Source organism: Durio zibethinus, chromosome 12 (genome assembly GCF_047325235.1).
Source record: "Durio zibethinus cultivar Kanyao isolate XHJ-2024 chromosome 12, ASM4732523v1, whole genome shotgun sequence".
Classification (NCBI taxonomy): domain Eukaryota; kingdom Viridiplantae; phylum Streptophyta; class Magnoliopsida; order Malvales; family Malvaceae; genus Durio; species Durio zibethinus.
The window spans coordinates 23763718-23786178 of NC_143173.1; the positions used below are offsets into that span (position 1 = coordinate 23763718).

General features: G+C 31.0%; 1 protein-coding gene and 1 long non-coding RNA gene across 2 annotated transcripts; both read right to left on the minus strand.

Moving 5' to 3' along the window:
- Window positions 1-15189: 15189 nt before the first annotated feature.
- LOC111296690 (protein SMAX1-LIKE 3-like) lies at window positions 15190-18900 on the minus strand. Its single transcript, XM_022891118.2, has 3 exons — window positions 17454-18900; window positions 16651-16879; window positions 15190-16532 (listed from the first exon to the last, which is right to left on the minus strand). The coding sequence occupies exons 1-3, from the start codon at window positions 18647-18649 to the stop codon at window positions 15375-15377; spliced, it is 2583 nt and encodes an 860-aa protein (XP_022746853.2). The 5' UTR covers window positions 18650-18900; the 3' UTR covers window positions 15190-15374.
- Window positions 18901-20845: 1945 nt separating this feature from the next.
- LOC111296579 (uncharacterized) lies at window positions 20846-22461 on the minus strand. The gene is made up of 3 exons (XR_016326137.1): window positions 22080-22461; window positions 21588-22002; window positions 20846-21505 (listed from the first exon to the last, which is right to left on the minus strand). It is a non-coding gene; the product is annotated as an uncharacterized LOC111296579 (long non-coding RNA).

Consider the following 22461-nt stretch of genomic DNA (forward strand, 5'->3'; position numbering starts at 1 on the left):
CTGAAAAAGTTTGAATTGTTTGGTGATCATTGAATTTTACGGCCACCGAAAATTGGTAAGTTGGCCAAATTTTGGATTTTTAAACTTTTCGATATCGGTTGAAGTTTCTGACAACTAGTGCACAACGAGAATCGGTTGAAAATTAAGCTCCACAGCAACCAACGAAAAGGGGCTGATTTTAGAGAGAAAGACTCTGGTTTTTAAAAAGAAAGGGAAAGTGAAAAAAAAAAAAAAAAGCCTTTTATAAGCTAAGTGAAACTTGCCATTTTGGAGTTTGGATTCGCGTTCGACCTATGCCTGATCCAACCCGTTTGGTTAGATTTCTCTTTTTTTTCTTTTTATTTTCTATTTTTATTTTGATTTTTTATTTTATGTTGATTTTTTTGTTTTTATTAAAAATAAGTAAAAAATAAAAATAAAGTTAAAATAAAATATAAATTTGGTAAATTAAAAATAATATGCATAAATATTTTTTTTTAATTTCTTAAAAAATAATAACTATTTAAGGAAAATAAAATTTTATTGCAAGCAAAATGTTATTTAAATTTCACTAAATGGTTGGGATAATTTAAAAAATAATTTTTGCTAAAAACTAATAAACTAAAAAATAAAAACTAAAGAATTGTTTAAGTTAATCTTTTAAATATAACTTTTAAAGAAAATTAAAAGTGTACAATTTTCTTTAATATAAGTAAACGAGTAATATTTTTAGATTTTTCAGGTGAGTCAGAATAATCTAAAATTTTTTTATATAATAAAAAAGATAAAAACAATAAATAGCAAATAATAACAAAAAATAATCACAATAAAAATTAATTAATTAAATCCCTTAATTATCATCAATAAAAAATAATTTTATTTAAGATCTCGTCATAAAATTGAGATAATCTTAAAATTTGTTCAAAATTTTTAAGATTCGTTGAAGAGTCGGGATAATCATAAAATTTATTTAGTAAATTTTGGGATCTCACTAAAAAGTTAGCATGTTCCTAAAATCATTTTGTTAAATAAATAAAATATCTTATCATGAGATTTTGAGAATTTTGTGAATAGTCAATTTTCTCAAAAGTTTTTTTAAATAATGATTTTCTATAAACTCCTTCAAAAACGTTGAAAAATTTATAAAATATGAAATAATAATAATAATAATATTAACATCATAACAAAAAAAATATATTTTTCATAAATAAATTTAAAAAAATTAAATTTAAATATAAAAAAAATCATACCATCAAAATAAAAAGAATTATACATATTTAATTTGTACTGTTTTTTAAATGAGTGATATGAGAGTGTTAATACCTTTTTCATTCGTAACTGTACTCTCAAACCTAATCTTAATTTCATAGATCTAAGCTTCTTTTAGTAAATCTTAATTAATTTTAAAATTTTATTAAAATATTTTTTTTTTTTGTGATCAATCACACTTTATAAAAAAAGATTGATGACGATTTTAAAATTTTTTTCAAAATCTAACAACCGAATCCCTCCAAACAAAAAATCATTATAACAGGACCTTAGTTGACTTTTTTTTAAAATATTATTCATAAAAGTTATCTTTAAGTCTAATTATTTATATGAATAAATTTTAGTTTTTTAATCATACGTCCGGGAGAAAGTATCTTAACATTGATCTACAAATCTTTACTATATATTCTTCTTCCCTTTTAGCTATCATTTTTGCATTACTAATTGTACTTTATTACATTCATCCTGATATAAACTTTTACCTATGTTTAACTTAACGAACCATCTCATCCAAATAGTCAATTATTTCATCATATAAATGCTCATATATTCAATCTTTATAACTGACTTGAACATGACAATTAATTATATTAAATTTTTGTTCTTACTTCAAGGAATTCTAAATTTGAAAATTTACAATTCGAATATAAATTTTAATTTAATTGATTTATATATTCATCTTTAAAAAAAATTTATTTATTTTTACCTCACATGTAATAAAAATTCACTAGTTATACCTAAGGAAATGATAGATGACATACAATAAACTTCTTTTTTTGGGCAAAAAATGAGAATAGACTTTGCAAATGAATAGGCTACTAAATTCATTAACAATTTATCCGAATAGGAAAGACATGGAACCAACAACTGAAAATAATTAGCATCATTCAATTGCTAGTGGCTAAACATATTTAGCCAAAAACCTTTGTTTTTTTAGAATAAAAAACCCATCATTAGGCTAATGACAATTAAGTTAAATGGGAGATGAAGGACCCACGAAGAAAGTAAAGGCCCAAAGATCTTAATCAAGTTGGTGAAGTGCCCAGAGGAATCGGGCTCGTTCTCGTGAACGTTTTGTCCTTTGTTACATATCCTTTTAAAGGGCTTTTGTGGTCGGGGTGAACATCAACCTGGGCCTCTTTGTATTAATACGAGGGCTTAGGACTAGTATATTCAATTTAAATTTTAATCTACCTAATAATCTTTAAAGGTTATGTGAACCACAAAATAAGTTTTAAGGTAAACCAATTGCGTCTTACCATATTGGAACTTGCTATAAATTTTTATAGTGAGAGCAAGTCATACTTAATAGTAAATACACTGATATTTTTTAATATACATAGAAACTATAAAAAACATTCTAACCTTAGATCTTAATCTTCCATGAGCTGAATCAAACTTGAATTGTTCAATTTTGTGATCCTTCCTTCAATAAAAGTTTAAAAAGTTTCAAGTTAGTATTCTCATACTTCCAGAGTCTTATTCAATGAATATATTAAAATTTAAAATTTTTAAATTTTAAAAGTGGAGTTGGTATGATAACGCTTACCAACATATATTAAAAGGATTTTTAAAAAATTTAATTAAAAAAATGAAATATATATTAATCTCTTGATTTTATTTGTAAAGTTAAAAATTTACATCACAATGTATAAAAACATGGATGGTTCATATCTTCATTCAGGTGTAGTAATAGCCATAATAATTAATTAGGAAGAGCATAAAACACAAAGCGAAAGGGTTATATAGATCAAGATCCTTTCTCTCGCTCTCACACTCTCAAAAATGCTTTAGGAAAACGACCCAACACCAACAATCATCAAAACCAGCATCATCCCATATATATATATATATATATATATATTCATTCATTCTCGAAAATCATATCATCATTCACATTCTTTGGGGGGGGGGGGTTCTTATTGATTTATTCGCGTGTATGCTCTCCCAAGATTCTCTTTTTGACCAAAAGAAAAGTTAACTGTAAGAGAAAAAAAATAGCCCAAGTCCCTCTCAACAAAGCAAAACCATAACAGAAAACAGCAGCACATGAAGTACTACTCCTTGGATCCCTCACTCTCATCACTTTCAAATGATAAAAACCATATATAAAAGCAACAGTTTTCCCCGAGAAAGCGAAGTAATGAAAACAAATAACTGGGGATGGCATGGGAGAGGAATATCTCTATCTATAGATGGAATTAGGAGACTACTTTAGGATCCCAGATTTCCCTTACTTTCATGCAATGCAAGAAGTCATTCATAACAGTTAAAGAAAAAGAGAGAAGGGAAGGGAAATGGGGACAGTGACCCTTATGGAAAGACCCATTTGTTAGCTCCCCTTTTTTAAAGTCTGTAAAAGGGAGTTAAGGTGTGTGGAAACTTTGTCTCCATGCTTATGTTGTCTTTTGTAGATGCCAACAATCAACAATCCTTTTTTTTTTTTCAGTGGTCTTCACTCTTCAGAGAGGGAGGGGTCTCTCCTCGTCTTGTTTGTTAAAAAAAACTTGGAATTCGGTGCAAATCACTGCAATGAGCAATCCCCATCGTTTCAAACTTGTCTCTGTTGTAAAATGCTTTTCAAAGTATGGTACAAATTCATTGATAAGGGATCTTAAACAAAGGTTTTAATTTCCTATGCTTTCTTTTCCTCCACGACATCCTCTATAGGCAATCCAAAAAGGACAGCAGCAAAATCATTTCTTTCCCTTTCCTTTGTTTCTGAATTGAAAGTTGGTTTCTATTCCCAAGCTATATACGTTTTTGTGTTTTTAATTAGGCTTTAGTCCCATCATTTTTAAGGCTTAAACCCTTTCTTTATAGATAATCATTTGCTTCATAATTAACATCCATGGTTGAGAAATAATTATAAACGGTCATCTTAATTTTGAATGATATATATATATATATATATATTATATACTATGGACAATATTATTGGGCTTAAAGTAAGAAACACAATAATGCAAAAATAATATATTGCAATAAACCCGTAACAATAGACAACAACTAATAATAAACAACGTAGAAAAAATAAAAGCATATCAAAATTTACATGAAAAACCTTTTAGTGTAAAGGAAAAAAATTACGAACCACTAGAAAAATCTTCACTATCAAATAATAGATATATAAAGTTATTTTTTTAGCTAAAACTAGAGCTAATTAATAACTAGATAGATAATTGAAAAAATATCATCAAATAGGTAACTTAACAAATACATCATAGATTTGTTCTTAGAAAGCTTCAAACTTGATTTTCATCATTCAGGATATAAAACTCTGAATCATAAATTTATTGACAAAATTTTAGCTCAATTGGATCACGTATCAACTTTCATTCAACTAATTTTTCTTTCTCCCTTTTCTCTCTATTTTTCCTGGCTTTTTTTTTTTCTTTTGGTTTCAACGCCACTTTCTGTTTCTCTATTACACAGCCTTTTTTTATTGTTTAAGGCTTTATTCAAGTAAGGCTCTCTTAAGTCAAAAACAAAAAAGGTTTTAGGCCTTTTAATTGGCCCAAACCAATAGAGTTGGATCCTACATATCCTAACAATCTCTCCCTCCAGCCCCATTAAAAGGAGATTCATCACCATAGCAATTTCATTTGAAATTTAACTTGGCCAAGAAATCTATACTGATCAAGTTATTGCAGAACTCAAACTTTTCTTTGAAAAGTATCTTAATCAATATATTTGCTATGTTCTCTTTAGTATAGATTTTTTTCAATAATATCTGCTATTCCTCAATCATCAAATATAACTAGTGATATCTAATATCAATGTCCTTCGTTTTAGCATGGTACATAACATTTTATTCAAATCTAAAATACTCTGACTATCACAAACATCATATATTCTTTCTAATTCAACCTCAATTCAAGAAGAAAATGTTTCATCTAAAGTATTTCTTTATATGCTTCGGTTGCTACAATATGTTCAGCCTTATTATTGATAAAGTAACACACTTCTGTAACTCAAACTACAAAGACACAACTCTTCCTGTAAAAGTGAACAAATACTCTAAAGTAGATTTTCTAATATCAAGATCACCTATCATGTCAGCATCAGTAAACTCTTCTAGAACTGGATATGAAACTTTATAACTCAAGCACATTTTATAAGTGCTTCTCAAATATCTAAAAATACATTTCACTACTTTCTAGTGAATCTTTTTCGAATTAAAAAGAAATTTGCTCACTACACAATTGCATTAATAATGTCAGGCCATGTGCAAACCATAAGATACATAAAAAAAATGACTGCAGAAGAATAAAGAATACTAGATATAGCTAATTGCTCTTTCTTAGTCATTGGATAATATTTCTTACTTAGAAGAAAATAGTTGACAAGTGAACTGCTAACTGATTTAACATGTTGCATATTGAATCTATTAAGCACCTGTTTAACATATTTTTTTTTATGATAACCATATCTTTTTAGCTCTCCTATCTGAATTAATATCCATACCGAGAATCTATTTTGCTAGACCTAAATCCTTTATGTCAAAAGTCTTAGACAATTATTCTTTCAATCTATGAACCATACCAATATCTTGTCTCACAATCAAATACATCATCAACATATAATAAAAGAATAATGAAGTTACCATCAGAGAATTTTCTGACATACACATAAGGATCCGTTATCATTTTTTTTATAGTTATGACTCATCATAATAGAATTAAACTTTTTGTACCACTATCGCAGGGCTTGTTTCAAACCATACAAACTTTTTTTTAGTTTACAAACTAAGTGCTCTTCTCTTTCACTTTAAAACCCTTAAGCTGATATATATAAATATCTTCTGGTAAGTCACCATGCAAGAATACAATTTTAACATCAAGTTGCTCAAGCTTAAGATTCAAACTAACTGTTAATCTCAATACCATTCCAATGAAACTCATCTTTACAATGGAAAAAAGATCTCATCAAAATTGAAGTCAGATTTCTGAGTAAAACTTTTCACCACTAATCGAGTTTTGTACCTTACTAGTTTATCACCTTTTTTTTTAGCTTGAACACCCATTTATTTTTCAATGACCTCTTCCTTTTTGAAAGTTTAATTAGATCATATATACCATTTTTCTATAATAACTCAATTTTTTCTTTCATTATTTTTAATCAGTGCTCTCTATCTAGAGTAGTTTATACATTTTGAAAGCTTTTTGGCTCCCTCTCATTGTAACTAAAATAAAATCTAAACTTAGTTACCTAGTAAATGGCCTATGTTTTTTGGTAAATCTCCTAGGCTGAGACGCTACACTACCTAATTTTGAATGTAACTTATTCTGTTCAACACTCTCTGGTAGAGAGGACTGTTCACCCTGCTCAATATTTTCAAATAGAGAAGACTGCTCTTATTGCTCAAAATTAATTGTATCTGACTCATCACTAACTATGGTTCACTTATTCATATCCTTAAGTTTTGTTTCTTGCTCAATTCTACCATTTGTGGCTCCTTTCGATGGACCTACTATTAGTGTTGAAACATTACACTCAATAATAACCTTTATAGTCTTCTTATTTTTTTCAAAGTTTGCTATAGTTTTTTTTTTTATGAAAGATCACATATTTGCTTCTGACTGTCTTTTTTTTCACTGGATTTCATACCTTTTAGTCAAATACTTCATCATCATATCCTATAAACACACACTGTATGACTTTATTGTCAAGCTTTGACCTCTATTCTTTCAGCACATGCATGAATGCTTTACACCTAAAAATTTTTAAATGAGAATATGAATCATTTTTTTCTATTCACACTCTTTTTAAAATGTCAAAGCCCAAAGAAACTAATGGTGATCTGTTAAGCAAATAACAAGCTGTGTTGACTACTTCACCCTAGAATAGCTTTAATTTTGTTATCCTCAATATACATTTGACTTTTTTCATAACAGTACGATTTATCCTTTAGCTACACCATTATGCTGTGGTGTTTCAGGTTCTATCATCTCACGTCTAATCTCATGCTTTGAACAATACTCTTCAAAGGCTTTGGATATGTATTCCTTATCATTATCAATCCGAATACATTTTAAGGGTAACTCTATTATTCTTTCCACCATGACATAAAATTTTTAAAAATATTACAATACATGACTCTTATTTTTTAACATAAATATCCAAGTTTTACGTGAAGCATCATCAATAAAAATAATAAAACACCTACATCACCCAATAACTCGACCTTAATAATACCACATACGTCAGAATAAATCAATTTCAATCTGTTTTCTTTTCTTTAAGAACTCTTACGAAAAGAAACTCTATGATACTTGCCTAACAAATAATAATCATATGAATTATGAGACATACATTTGGTCAAAGTAATGAGAGACAATCTTGCCAAAACTTATAACTTTTTTTCACTCATGTGTGCCAATCTCTTATGCCATAAGTTTGCTAAAACATCATCCTCAACAGCATTTATCTAGTTACCATTCAATTACATCTATGTCTTGTATATTTTACAGTATAGTTTTTCTCTTGCAACTATCATAGATCCTTTGAGAAGCTTTCACTGCCTATTAATTTATCGACTTTCATATCCTTCCTTATCAAAGGCATTAATAGCAAGCAAGTTTATTTTCATATTCAAAATGTGTCTAACATCCTTCAAAGTCAATATGTAGTTGATACTAATTTGTACAATAATATTACCAATCTCAACAATCTGTAACACACTATTATTTTCTATCTTGGTGTAATCAAAGTCTCATACTTTGTAAGTTGTAAACAACTCATTCTTAGAAACACAATCATGTTCCACTATTGTATTAACTATCCACTTAATGCCTGAATCACCAACATTATTACAACTACCATGTGTACAAATCAAAGCAACTAGATCACTATCTGAATTCACTGTTACAATATTACTATCATCTGAAGTCTTATCTTTTTTATTTTTTCGCTCTTGTTTTAAGATTTTGTAGTATTGCTTTATATAACATGCTTTACCACAGTGAAAGTATTTCACTTTATCTTTAAACTTGGATCTATGTTTAGACTTACTACGACCTTTTGAGTTTTGACTTCGTTGACATTTCTACCATTATTCTCTATAACAGAAGCTTGATTTCTATGGGCTAAGTCTTTCTGCCTTACTTTTTCATTAAGCATAGTATCTTTTACTATCTCTAATGTCACATTGTAATCAGAAATTGAATTAAGAATAGTCACAACTAAAGTATATTCTAGCTGTTTGGTAATAAACAAAAAAAAAAAATAATGCCTTCATTTTATCATCCATCTTAAGCTCCATAATAGTCATCCGATTAAATATATCCTGAAAATCACTTAATTACTTTGTAATCAATCGTCCATCCATGTACTGTAAAGTTACAAGCTTTTTAATAAGCATAATTTTATTCATATGTATTTTTCTCTCATACAATGCTGTCAATTTTTTTTACACAGTGTGAGCATCTATCTCCTACACTACATAATAGAACACATTGATATCAACCCATTTTTTTATTATAGCCAATATTTTTCTGCCTAACTTCTTTCAGTTTTCATCTTTCGTATCTATTAGTTTAACCAAATCACCCAATAATAGCTCATACAAATCTTTGTAATATAAACGATCTTCCATCATAGGCTTTCAAGTTTAATAATTTGATACTAACAATTTTATCATGAAACTTATGATCTTCTACGATCTCAAACAAAATTTACTTTTATCTTGGATTATTTTTGTATAAATGTTTCAAAAATAACCCAAGCTCCGATACCACTTATTGGGCTTAAAGTAACAAACACAATAACTCAAAAATAATAAATCGTAATAAACCCATAATAATATACAATAATCAATAATCAACAATGTAGAAAAAATAAAGCAAACCAAGATTTACAATATAAAACTCTTTAGTGTAGAGAAAAAAAATCATGAACCACAAGAAAAATCTTCACTATCAAATAATGAATATACAAAGTTCTTCTCTAGCTAAAACTAAAGCTAATCAACAACTAGAAAAATAATTGGAGAAACTCACAAAATAGGTGATTCAATAAATACACCATGAATTTGTTCCTAGAGGGCTTTAAACTCGATTTTCACCATTCAGAATGTATAACTCTGAATCATAAACTTACTGATAAAATTTCAGCTCAATCGGATTATGGGTCGACTTCCATTCAACCAACTCTCCCTTCTTTCTTTTCTTTCTTTTTTTTTTGGCTTTTTTTCTTTCTCTTGGTTTTGGCACCACCTTCTATTTTTCTATTACACAGTCCTGTTTTATTGTTTAAGATTTTATTTAAGTAGGGCTCTCTTAGCTCAAAGATAAAAAAAGGCTTTAGGTTTTTTAAGTGACCAAAACCAATAAGGCTGGACCCCACATATCCTAACAAATACAAGTACTTGGTATTTCAACTTTGTTGTCATTATTAGTTGGCTCAAAAACTTGAAATTTAATTCAATTAATTAGTTTATGTAATAAATTTTAAAAAATGACATTCATTAAATTTGATATTCAAATATTAGTACCTACAACATACCATAAATTTTTATGTACTAAGAAGTTCTCTTTTTCTATTTATAACTTCATACAAAAAAAGTACCATTAATTAAGGTAATATCCTACCCTCGTATGACTTACAAGCCAAACTTATTAATTAATTATGAATTGAGATTATTAAATTGGATTAATCCAAATTAACATCTAGGATTAAATGATGGCACCAAATTAAAATTTGTTTGGGGTGCCAAAGGAATATAACATATTGTTGTTTGAATACCTTAGCTCAATTGGGAAAAAATTTTCTATTTATTACCTTTGAAACCAATAATAGTAATTAATATACTCATTATCATCTTTTATATGTATGAAATTCAAGTATCACAAAAGTAATGATCAATATGAAATAATTAAGTCCTTTATAAAATGTAACTATTGGTGACAAGACTACCAACTCTTTAACAATTATTATTTCATAATAATATTATATATAATAATTTCCTTTATGCTAGTTGTAAAAGCAATATATGCCTTAAGGGTCTTCTAAGAATATATACCATACCTTTATGATGAAAAGAAAAGGGTAAGAGATCTGATAAAGGAGCACCATGATTTGAATAAGAAAAAAAAACAGATAAAATCGATATCTGAAGAAAGATACATGATTAGAGTTTCCAAAAAGTTGCTTAGTTATTATTCATTTTGTGGGTGGTTGGAAAAGGTTTACAAATCAAAAGAAAGAGAAACCAATATTTTTCTTATAGAATTATAAGTATAAGAGATGTTACAATCATGATTCAGAATTATATTCATGTAAAAATTATTAAATAATTTATTAAAGGATTAAAATATAACTAGTTAAATTTAATATAAAATTAAATCAAATCCATACATAATAAAATTTGAATATAAAATTTCATGATTTTAGAATCTCTTTTTTGTCACTAAACCAAAACGTTGACGCATGGCCAAAGGGAAACCAATATCGGCATAAAAGAAGGGTAAAGAGTAAGCTTAATTGGCTTCGAAAAAAGCAAAGAAGGGTTTTTGCCTTAATGAGTATGTCTCCTCTTATATTCATAAGGCTTATGGATGAAGTTTCAGACGTCCACTATCAATAAACAGACCCTTAAATGAGAGACAAAGGGCTCCACTTAAGGGACTTTTACCATCATTTTTATGGGCCAAATTGGAGTCCTTTTATTCCCCAGTGCGAGGAATTTTTGGCCACATAAAACTAATATCGTTTTACATATGTTTCAAAAGAAAGACACATGATTATTCCCTAGTGAAAAGGTTCCTCAGTTGAACCAGAATTCTTATTTTTGGAGATCCTGACCCCCATTGTTTCTGAAATATTTGTATTTGCACAAACGGTCTTTAATCGAAAATGACTCGAGTGACAAACTATACAGAAACCTGAGTTTAATCAACAAAATTAAACTTTACGGGCTTTTATTTGATCCAAATTAATCAAATAATTAAAGGAAATAAATCAAATGATAAATTTATTATAGAATACCTCATTTTTCTTTAATAATGTTAGAAGCAGAAGAAGAAGAAATTTTGATAGAGATTGAATAAGATCAGTTATCCTGGAAAAGAATTACGTCCAAAACTGTGTGTATATTATGGTTTCTTCGATCCTAAATTGTATGGAAAGACTGGCCGAAAGAAACCTAGTTTGCCAGCTTTGAATTTAATTTTATCTGATCATTTGTCGTTGCTTGATAAATTTTTTGAGCTGAGAAAAAGAAAGTTAGGACTGAAGTTAGGGTAAAGTTTCTTTCCTTTAAATTGGTGCTTTTATCCAATTAGACCATCTTTTAAGAATTTGAAAATACCAAGTGGATTAATTAATAACTTAGTTGGAATTTAATATCTTAATATTTCATTATGTAAAATTTTTTGATTGACTGATGTAATTTATAAAAAAAAATATTTGATTTTATTTGGATGAATTGAATTATAAATACTTAAAATGATGATATTTTAATAATTTTTGTAATTGAATTTATTTATTTATATTTTAAATTTAAAAAATTTATGAAATTAGAACTTTGAAATAAAGGGTATAATTACAATTAATCAAATTTGTCCATTCGTCAATTCTCTGCACTTTTTTTTCCACCCCAAACACATTGTTCATTGAGCTAATAATGGGTAACCTTTTTCCCATTAATAATATCATTGTTGCGCCTCTCAGAAGGAAAAAAAAAAAGTTAATAAACAAATAGATGAATAGGGATCAAAGTTAACCCCAGCAAGGAAGCGTAAAAAACCAATTGGAGAGAGTTAAAAAAAAAAAAAAAAAAAAAAAAAAGAGCTTTTGCTTTAAAAGGGGCACCCACTTTATGCAAATTAATTAATATTTTGTACATTTTTTTTTTACTTTTTCTTAATTAAATCATTTACAGCTTTATCTTCCATCTCTCCTAGCTTCCTGCTTTTGAGGGAAAAAATTAGATTCCATAATGTTTACAACTTATTAAAATAACACACTCTTTCCTACAAAAGATATCATTCAGATAATCATAAAAGAACATGATTACCCACATATTTTGACAAACCAATCTTCACTAAACAAAGATTTACTCCATACATCATATCAAAATTAATTTGCCACATTCATTAATTAAAGTAATGTATAATCTTCGATTATGTCAACACGTGCTCAGATGTCCTATTAGTAAAATGTTAAATTTTTAACTTCAATAATTAAGATTTAATTGTTTATTGTCTTAAATAAAAAAAAAAAACTTTAAATTATGTGATTAATGCCCTTTATATACCTACCTTGACTTTTTTTTCTTTGTTAATTTTTATAGCTAGGACGAGGACTAGTTATTTTTCTATATTAACTTCCCTACTCCTCCCAATCTTCATAGTATCAACTGATGAAGCATGATATTGTCTCAACTCTATATTTATAGTATTGACCCTTTAGATGAAGCGAAGAATGATGCCAGGAATTTCAATGGCGAGGTTAGTACCAACAGAAAACATTTATAGCTGGTATATAACAAGGTTATAGATGGACATCACGTTATCTGGGAAAGGGCTATAGATCTCTAAGAGAGGGAGATGGAAATGAGATTGATAGAGGAGGTAGAAGTGGGATCTGAGACTGAGAGAAAGGGAGACGGAAGTGGAAAAGAAAAAAAAAAGGAGAAAAATCACTAATTCTAAAATAACATTATACATATGTGTGTGTGAAGGGCATTTTGATAAATATATTGAGTCGGTCCATTTTCATCTAAATCTGTATTCTATTCTATAAGATCAGATTAAAACTTAAAGATTATGAGTTGAATTACCAACCCTGGTAGACCTCTGTTTAAAAGTTCAATACCGTTCTTTCACTAATGTAGAAAACTTATAAGGAAAAAAATAAAAGAAATAAAGGATATATAAATGTCTTAAAGGATTTGTTGGTGCCGAGTTAAATGTTCTTGCTCAACAGTGACAATAATGAGATCCTGAACATCTCATATTAGTAAGTAATAACAGGAAAGAAATGAAATGAGAAAGTTCAATATAGTTTCCAAATGTGTTAGTGAAAACAGCAATTCCCAAAATTAAAAATGAAAATAAAGATAAAGTTGAAAAGAAGAAGCAATCCATAAGCATTTATCCCTAACAAGTAATCAAAGCGAATAGAATTTTGCCATCTCATTCAGCAAAGAAAATTTCATTGTTGGGAAGAAAAGGTGAAAAAGTTGAAAGAACAAAAAAAGAGAAAAAAAATTAAAGAAAAAAAAAAGTGAGAAGAAGAAGAAAAAGGCAGTCTTAAATGGAGGCTTTTTCCTTTGAGATAGGCAAAAGGATGAAAGTTATAATAAGCAAAAAGTTGATTAATCAAATTATAAAACCACCACTAAGTTGGATTAGTTAAAAAGAAGAAAGAGAGAGGGAATGCAACTCATCAAACCCCAATTTTTTTTCGTCCAAATAAATATGCACTAATAATTTCAAAAGCCCTAATCTTTTTAAAAAGCTAAAAACGACAAATTCCCTACTTATACAGATTTAATTTAAAGTTGTGAAGAGATAATGATCTTTTTGTGATTCTAAAGTAAAAACAACTTTTATAAGATTTAAAGAGAGTTGCTTATCTATTTTTTCTTTTTTTAAAAAACTTTTTATGTAAAATAAATCATACTAAAAATAAAAAATAAAAGTGCTGAGATTCAAATTTTAAATTTATTAAATTTCTCTTAAAATTTTTTTAACTCGATATTGTTTTGAATTTGGTAACACCACAACTTTAATTTCCAATGCTTTGCCAAAGATGAGAATGTTTGGGGTTTGCGAAATCCAAAGGAAGGAAAAGTTATTATTTTAGAAAACACATCAAAAAGCATGAAAAGTAGTGCTCTCTTTTGATATTTCTAAGGGAAGATTTTGCTTTTCCCTTTAAAGCCTAAAGCAGAAAGAAAAAAGTTGCTTCTCCTTTGCACAACCCTTAAGTTTTGGATCATAAACTTAATCTTTACTTAGTGCTTCTATAATATATAACTCCCTCACATCTATATATTTACCCCTAAATACTATAATATTCAATTGCATAATACAACTTTAATTTTTCTTGGTATCCAAACCCATACAAGATAATCAAATGCATAGTCTTTTCTTGTTCCTTTTATAATTTAGTTTTCTATGGAACTTTTTTTTTTAACACAATAAAAGAAAATTGGATTTAAATTCAACTTTTACTTTTAGATATAATCAGTCAAAAAAACTATGACAAATGTAGCATTTTTTAAAATTCAAATTTTACATATCATGTTATACCCTATATCCCAAGTTGACTCATTCATGTTAATTTCTCTTTTTTTTTTTTTTTTAATTTTATGGACAATGTGATTCATTAAAAGAACACCTTCTATTTCTATTTGAAATAAGAAACTCCAAGATGAAATTTCAAATTCTAACCATCAAAGTGTCCTATTGAAAACTTAAAAAAAAAAGGTTCAGATATTCTATTTGAAATCAGAAATATTTCTCTCTCTCTCTTTTTTTTTTTTTCTCTTCTTTCCAATATTAAGATGTATATGCTTATTTGTTAAGTACAAGTATATTGGGGCCTCAAATATAATCAAAGGCTTGAGATTGATGTCAGCACAAGACAAGGATTCCATAACAGCTGGAAAATGGTTACCCACCCACACGGTTGGAATGCGTTTATATGTATATGATTTTAATTTGCTTTGTTAGAAAGACAAAAGAGCAACTTCATTTTTAGTTAAAGTCAGAAGTTATTATAATTTTGTCTGAGTCTGAAGAGCAGCCAGATGCTCTAAGCTAGACAGGATTCTTTTCTTCATTATACATATATATATATGTATGTATGTATGTATGTATATTGAAGTTGATTGATTGCTATTTGCATCTAATATCTTGAATTATCGTGTTTCAATTTAAAGATTCATATCTAAAGAAGAAGGGGGAAGATGTGATGGGAACCATCAACCTATTAGAAGAAAGATAATGTTTAATGTACATATGGTTTTACAAAAAGGCAAATTCTTCTTCTATTTCAGCCCTACCAAATGTCTAAGAATCTAAAGAAAGACAATTCAAACAAAGAGAATTTTCACAAAAAGTATTAAAAAAAAAAAGGAAAGTAGTGACTTAACAACTTGAAGGGTTTGTTCAATTTTATAATTCCTGAATTTTGAAAATGATCCTCCTGTCAGCAGATTCAAGAAGCCCAATGTCGTCGATTGATTGTTCCTCGAGACTATCATCGTCAATGGAAATATTCAAATCCAATGACACGCAAGGACTTGTCTCCTCCGATGCAGCAACTTTTTCTTCCTTAGACCCCTCCGATTTTTGCTTGGTAGGAGGAGAGCAAGCTCTGGATCTCGAGTTGAAGCTTTCACAGCTCAAAATGATGATAGCATCGCTAAGGGTAGCTTCTTCTCCATTTGCATTGCTTATTCTTCCTCTTTCACTAGCTCTTTTGAAAGCCATTTGAGAGCAATAATCTGCTTGCTCAACATCTTCAATTAGGAAGACTCGATGTGGGTTTCTCGAAACTGCTTCAGCAAACTTCTCAATGTAACTGCAACTTTGTTCGTCTCTTGATCTCTTGTTTCGACTATCTTCAGTCGAGTCTGCTCTTGTAGATGAGAAACTGCTTAGTGCAATCGTAATGAAGTTCGTCTGTGAACCAAAAACAAGCCTGGCCAGCTCTTTCGCTATCTTCTCTTTAGCTTGAACGTCAACACCTTGGAAAAACAACCAAGTGTCTTCTTTAGACTCACCTTCACTCAACTTACCTTTTCTTCTTAACATCCCCGACCTGCACTTTAAGATTGTGCTCACGATCTCCGGAATTATATCTTTTTGCCAAGGAACCTTCTTTTCCAATGCGGTGCATAAGGTGGTTAAGTTCTCAGCATTTAGTTCCTTGAACTTGTGAGCATATTCCATCTCCATCACATCACTGGAACAAGCTGAGTTAGGGGTTGAATTAGGGTTTGACGATAATAGTTGTTTAGGGTCCTTATTACCATGTTCGGGAATATATAATCTCAAACCGGTGGGTTCAACAGTAGTCTTGTCTACTGTTTCAGAAATCCAAAAATGGCTGTCTCTCCATGACTGTCTAGTTTCAACCACAGGCCAGTAGTGGTGGGGCTGCTGGTGCAAATGAGGGTATTGCCGGTGATGTGAAAAGCAAGAAGTAGAGGAAGGAGGTGAAACAGAAGAGATTAATGTATGGGTTCTTTCAGATGAAAATGGTTGTTTATGGACTGAATTGCAAAATGAATTCCACTTTTTGCAAAGTTCTCTGACTGAGGCAGAGTCCTAGTAGAGAGGGAAGAGAAAACAAGTTGCAAAAGAAAAAGTTAGTTTTAAACTTGTACGTGGTTGGACACTAATTTTGTTTGAAGAACAGAGGGATATTTGTGAATGTGATTATAACCTTATCATTGCTGCCAAGTCCTTTGTTCTCAATATCCTTGCATGTTTGAAACCATGGAGGAAGGCTTGAGGTGGTGGACTCATTGCTGCTTTGTAAGCTTCCAACTTCATTTTCAAACTTGGCGGAGCAATCAGCACAGCAAGTCAGTTGCTTCTCCTCTCCACCATCAAGCAAAATCCAGCTTGACCCGTTTTCAACTTTTTGGCTTGTGGACTCACTTTGTAGATCACTGAATGGAAAAAAAAAAAAAAAAAAAGGGGTTCAATGAACTTGAATTGATAAATATCCAATCTTTACACTATGGGAATTTGGAAACCCCAATCCTGAAGATTTTTGGGAAACTGTAACTTGAAGGGGAATAAGTATATTCGATATAGAGAAACCTAGCCTCCTTTCCTCTGACCCCTTACCCCCGCTTACCTTTCTTTTTTGCTTCTTTTAAGGACAAAGTGACTATGAATAACTGTCTTCAATTCAAGAAATGAAGCAAAGAATAACCACTTAGACATTTGTTAAAGAAGATAAACAAAACAAAAGGAAAAGAAGCTAAAATGAAAAGAAGCGTGAAGAAAAACTTGATTTTCCATTGCTACTGTGTTTACATTTACCCATAATAATATTTCCTTTTCCTGTTTGTATTCTTTAGCTACCTTGTTTAGTCTCTCAAAAGAAGAAAAGAGAATCCAGTTTTTCAGGATCAGTTTAGTTGATTCATATGAATTACATGAGAATCAAAAACTATAAATCCAATCTAATAATTTGCATATGTATATTTGAAAAACCTTTATGCAAGGCTAATTTACCCGTCAATAAGGAGACTCAAGCGTAAGATGCCTGCAGGAATTGTTAGAGGATGCAAACCCCAAAGATTTTCCAGTGATGGATGGCCAGATTTACATCTCATGTAAGTTTGGAAAGTGGCAATCCCCATGAGCCTAAACATTCCACTCTCTCCAATATTACAAACCAATTTCCCTATCTCCATGATCATATGCTCCACTGGATGGTAATAGCCCCTACCTTGGTCACTTGAACTTGCCGTATACTCAACAGCCCATTTGAGATCACCCAAATTGAAAACAATCCCTGTTCCTAAAGAATTCCTGACATGGGTCTTTAGCTCTTCTAGTTTTTGCTCAACATCTACTCTGTTTAGATGCCCAAAAGAAGAGAAAGAAAGGTTTACAAACTTAACATCTCTCAAAGACTCAGGAACATCTCGCTTGTCAACTTTGTCAAACACTGCTCTAACTACACCGTCAATACTAGAAATACACTCTCCCACAACCACAAAACTTCTTCTCTTTTTGTTCATCAAATTCTCTATCACAAACATGACATCTTCATTCCTGATTATCGGATCTGGTCCTCTTGGTTTCCCTGCTTTACTTCCAACTTGAGCAGCAGTAGGAGATTGAGAGAGAACTAAATTACCATTATTACTTTCCTTGGATGTACTGTTCACTGAAGGAGCGTTTTGGGAACAGATTTCTAAGGAAAGAGCTTGTTCGACGTTGCTTTTGACTTGTGTACTAGAAAAACCAGCTTCTCTCATGACTCTACTTACACTTGGATCGTCTAAAATGGATATTATAAGCTGCTCGAGCTCTATCTTAACTGCCAAGAGTGGTTGTTGCTGGTTTTCAATGGAGCCACGCCTTTGGTGAGCCTGAGCACGCTTGAAGGCTGCAACCAAGGCATTAGAGATGGAAGGGTATTGTGAATGACCTCCAAACATAGGGCTCGCCGTCGAAGCCGGAAGGCGATTAAGGGCAACATTGAAACAAAGCTCCAAGGCTCTGCACTGAAGCGGGTGAGAGTGGGATTGAATGCAGGCCGTGCGCAGCAGGCCTGTAGAAGCGGAAAACATAGTGTTAGCTACGTGGAGGGGAGTAACTTGGGCATGGCCACGACGCCTAGCAAGAGTTACAGCCTGCTTTACGACATTAGCAGCCTCATTTGTTAGAGCTTGTTGCAGTGTGCAACCTCCTGCTCTCATATTGTCTCTCTCGAAATCTATTTTTCTACAAAAATATATAGTGAAAGGATACTTAAAACAAAGATTAGATCAAGCAAGGAAGATGGAGTTAAAATTCAAGCTTCATGGATGCTGCTGCTTGGACTAAAACAAACTAGGATCGAAATTTGGGAGGCAGAGCCTAACAAAATCTAGTCTATTAGGAAAGTACTGATTGAAGGGTGGAGTTTCAGCTTTCTAATGCAATTCTAGATTAAGATTTGGTAGTGGGGAGAGAGAGAGAGGGAGTGTGTGTGAAATATAAGAAGGTAGGCTATGCTTTTCTTGTAGGTGAGGCAAAATTTTGGGGTCCAAAGTCTATTTTGCAGTGGAAAGTGGAATGCATGTGTTGACAAGCATGACGAATGCAGCAGTACCAAAGGCAACTCAGCTTTGCCCTTTCTCTCTTTCTTTCTGTCTCAATTTTGATGCAAAAAGTAATTAATAAAACATTTACGGGTTTTTTAACCTCAAAATCAACAAACGTCGACACCTATCTCCAAGTGCACATAAACAAAATCTTGGTATAACCATTATCATTTGTAACCTTGAAGCCTTACCCAATCCAGCACTTTTTCAGTAAAACCTAGCTCAATCAGATTCTTTTTAGCCACATGGAAGGAACAAAGTATTGATATAATAAGAAGAAAATTGTATCTTTAAAGAAACATTTTAATTTACAATTACAATATTATAAAGAAGTAAAGTTAGATATTATAGGAATTCAAAATATAATTTAATTGATTTATATAATTATTTTTAAAATATAATATTTAATAAATTTTAGATTTAAATTTGGATCTTTTTAAAGCAAAAAAAATTAAATATTATACATTTATGATTGAGGTAAAATGATAAAATACACCCTAGTCATATCAAGCATGGACATATGTGGAATTTTAGTGAAGCAAATTGGTGGCTGGAGTTAGCTCAAACCGAGGGAGGGAAAGAAAGAAATTAATGATGTTTAATTTCCACAACGTCAATCCGCCAAAACCGAGGACCTGAAAAGAGAATGGGGACTATGTGTCTAAAGGAGTCGGGAACTGTGTACGGTTTTCTTCCGAACATGGAATAAAGTGTTCCTCTCGTTTTATGTTTTTTTTAAGCTAAGGATTTGTTTGGAGGAAGGATTATATTGATTTTGGTAAAATTAAAAAAGAAATTTATAAATGTAATTAAAAAATTTATAAAAAAATTTATACTAAATATATCTTATTAAAATTCACATTTAAATTCAATTAATTAATATTACAATGAAGTCAATTGTATTACACTAAACGTACAAAAAAAATCCAAACACCCCCACTATATTACATACACCAAAACGTACTAGCATATGCTTTGCATGGGGATTGTTGACAAAACTTCCCAAAGGCCAAAAACATTCTCCTCTCACTCCCTCTCTCTTCATTATTTCATAAAGTTGGAGCTTTTGGACCCTCTCTTCGATTTTAAAAATAAAAAACAAAATGAAAAATGAAGAAACAAATGATCGAGTAAAACATATGATAACGAACTTCCAGAGTCCTAGGGGCATTCCTCGATGGGTCTGATTTCTTTTTAACATGGCCGATTACATGGTTCCAAATCATTTGCAAACAAGGCTGTTGTGCTCATTGCACTAAAAATAATTATCTTATACAAATGGGGTTGAAAAGTTGATAAGTGTCTGATCATCAAATTATATTTATAAAAATTAATTATTAAATTAGTACGTGTTAATTTTTAAATTTTATTTGTAAAATTTAAAAACTTTATTAGTATTAATGTGTATGATGAATATTTGTTGGTTATACTATGAAAGAGCTATGCATCAAGTATTACAGGAATGAACTTGGTACTATCAATTTGCCTATGTATAGATATGGTAGTCATGAGTATTGCTTGTATTGCACATCATAAGTGTAGACATCTTATTTTGTTCGAAATTTTTTGTCAATTGAGATCAATTCAAGTTCGATTGTAAAAATTTTTATTCATTTTTATTTTAAATTTTTATTTTGTATTTATTATTTATTATTTTATTTTATGGTCTATTTATTTTTTATTTTCTTTTTCTGTCTTCACTATCTGATTAATAAAAAAAAGAGAAAAAATTGAAAACTGAGATTAAGCTTGATGATGATTAGAAAGCATAATTTTATGTTAATCTTTAGCTTTGGATACTAATTAGAATTGAATTAAAATTCTATCAGTATAGATCTATATATCAACAATGAATACACTGGGAACGAAAAAAAAAAAACCAGTCATCCCCTACCTACAGACAATGGCTTAACCTCTTTTTACCACCAGTACCTCCAACTCCAAAATTCAAGACCATAGTTCACAGCCTCGACTGAAATCGATAATCCCTAGAGGCCAACACAATCCCACAATCACCGCCCACCATCCCACGACCATCCAGCGATCCCTACTAGAACAATCCCGATCCTAATCCCAACCGAAACCCACAGTCATCCAGTACAAGCCTTTAATAATCCTAAGTCCAAAACTGAAACCCATAGTCATCTAGTAACCTTAGACAATCAGATTCAGCCTAAGATACACCCAACTCTAGACTTAGCAGTGATCATCATAGCAATAATTCAGCCTAGACTCTAGGAACCCATACAAATCCAGAACACCCAGCAATCACTCAGAAGACTCCATGAAACAAAAAAATAAAAAGCAGAGCAAAATCATTTCATCATCCACAAATCCATCACGCTGAAACCAAGGTGGTACGTAGCACACCCTACCAAAGCCCTAAGTTCAATTCCAACAAACAATCAGAAGCGACCTTCATTCTGATTGCAACCCTGTAGCCCAAAAAAAGAATCTCGTTCCATCGTCCTGCAAAACAAAAAGGAAATAAGGGATTGGAAAATAGGATACAGAGAAAAAATAGAGTAACCCAGTGGTATCGAGAGCATACAGAAAGTAGCAGCACACATACAGAGCCCTCACTGAGCTCTACCAACACAAACATTATCTCCACCCATTGAAACCCCTTTGCACTAACACATATAGAAGCTACCAGCTACAAGAACCGAAACTTGCCACTACATTCAGCTTCTTGTTGAATAATCACCCCTTGTTAGTCAGTCACGTCAACATCAATTCAGAAATGTGACAAAATCAGAAACCAAAGATCAGAAACTAAAAGTAGAGGATTAAACAAAACAAAAAAAAAAAAGAGAAAAGAAAAGGGGAAAACCAGAAACCCCCTGGCAATGACGGTGACAGGCGATTGTTGGTGCGACTTCTGGGAAATCTGAACGGTGAAGACGTGGAGCTTGACGAAATAAATCATATACTGAAAGTTGGTGAAGATCCGATGGTGGGAGGGGCTGAAACAGAAGAAAGAAAAATTATAACTTGGACACCAGATCTACGCCTTTAGGAAGCGATTTACGAAAAAACAAACCGATATTCGAGACGAGAAGAGTAAGAAGCAGCGATGGAAAGAATTTTGGCTTGATCGATCGTCGGACGGTGGCAGAGTACGACGACACAAGTGGCGGGGAGCGATGGAGTCGGTGCCGAAATCTGGAAACTTTTGAAGTTTCCATCCTTCATTCTTCTGTCCTTAGAGAGAGAAAAAGAGAAAGCTGAGTGTAGAGAGAGAGGAGGAAACGGTAAAATGAAGAGAAATGCTTGAGGGTAGGCTTTTATAGGATCAATAAAACGGTGTCGTTTTGGCAAAAAAAAATCAGGTTTTTTTACCCGTTTCAAGGATCCACACGTCAAACATTGGGCGATTTGACCCAGTCGCTTAACCCGATCTTCTGTTCTAGTCCAGCTTCACG

What these genes read in the sequence shown, in the direction of transcription:
- LOC111296690 (XM_022891118.2), bottom strand. Translation starts at nt 18,649, where the DNA reads ATGAGAGCAGGAGGTTGCACACTGCAACAAGCTCTAACAAATGAGGCT. An exon ending in TTGAGTCTCCTTATTGACGG is followed by an intron (nt 16,880 to 17,453) that starts GTAAATTAGCCT and finishes TTTTCCATTCAG; the next exon opens with TGATCTACAAAGTGAGTCCA. An exon ending in GACTTGGCAGCAATGATAAG is followed by an intron (nt 16,533 to 16,650) that starts GTTATAATCACA and finishes CCTCTCTACTAG; the next exon opens with GACTCTGCCTCAGTCAGAGA.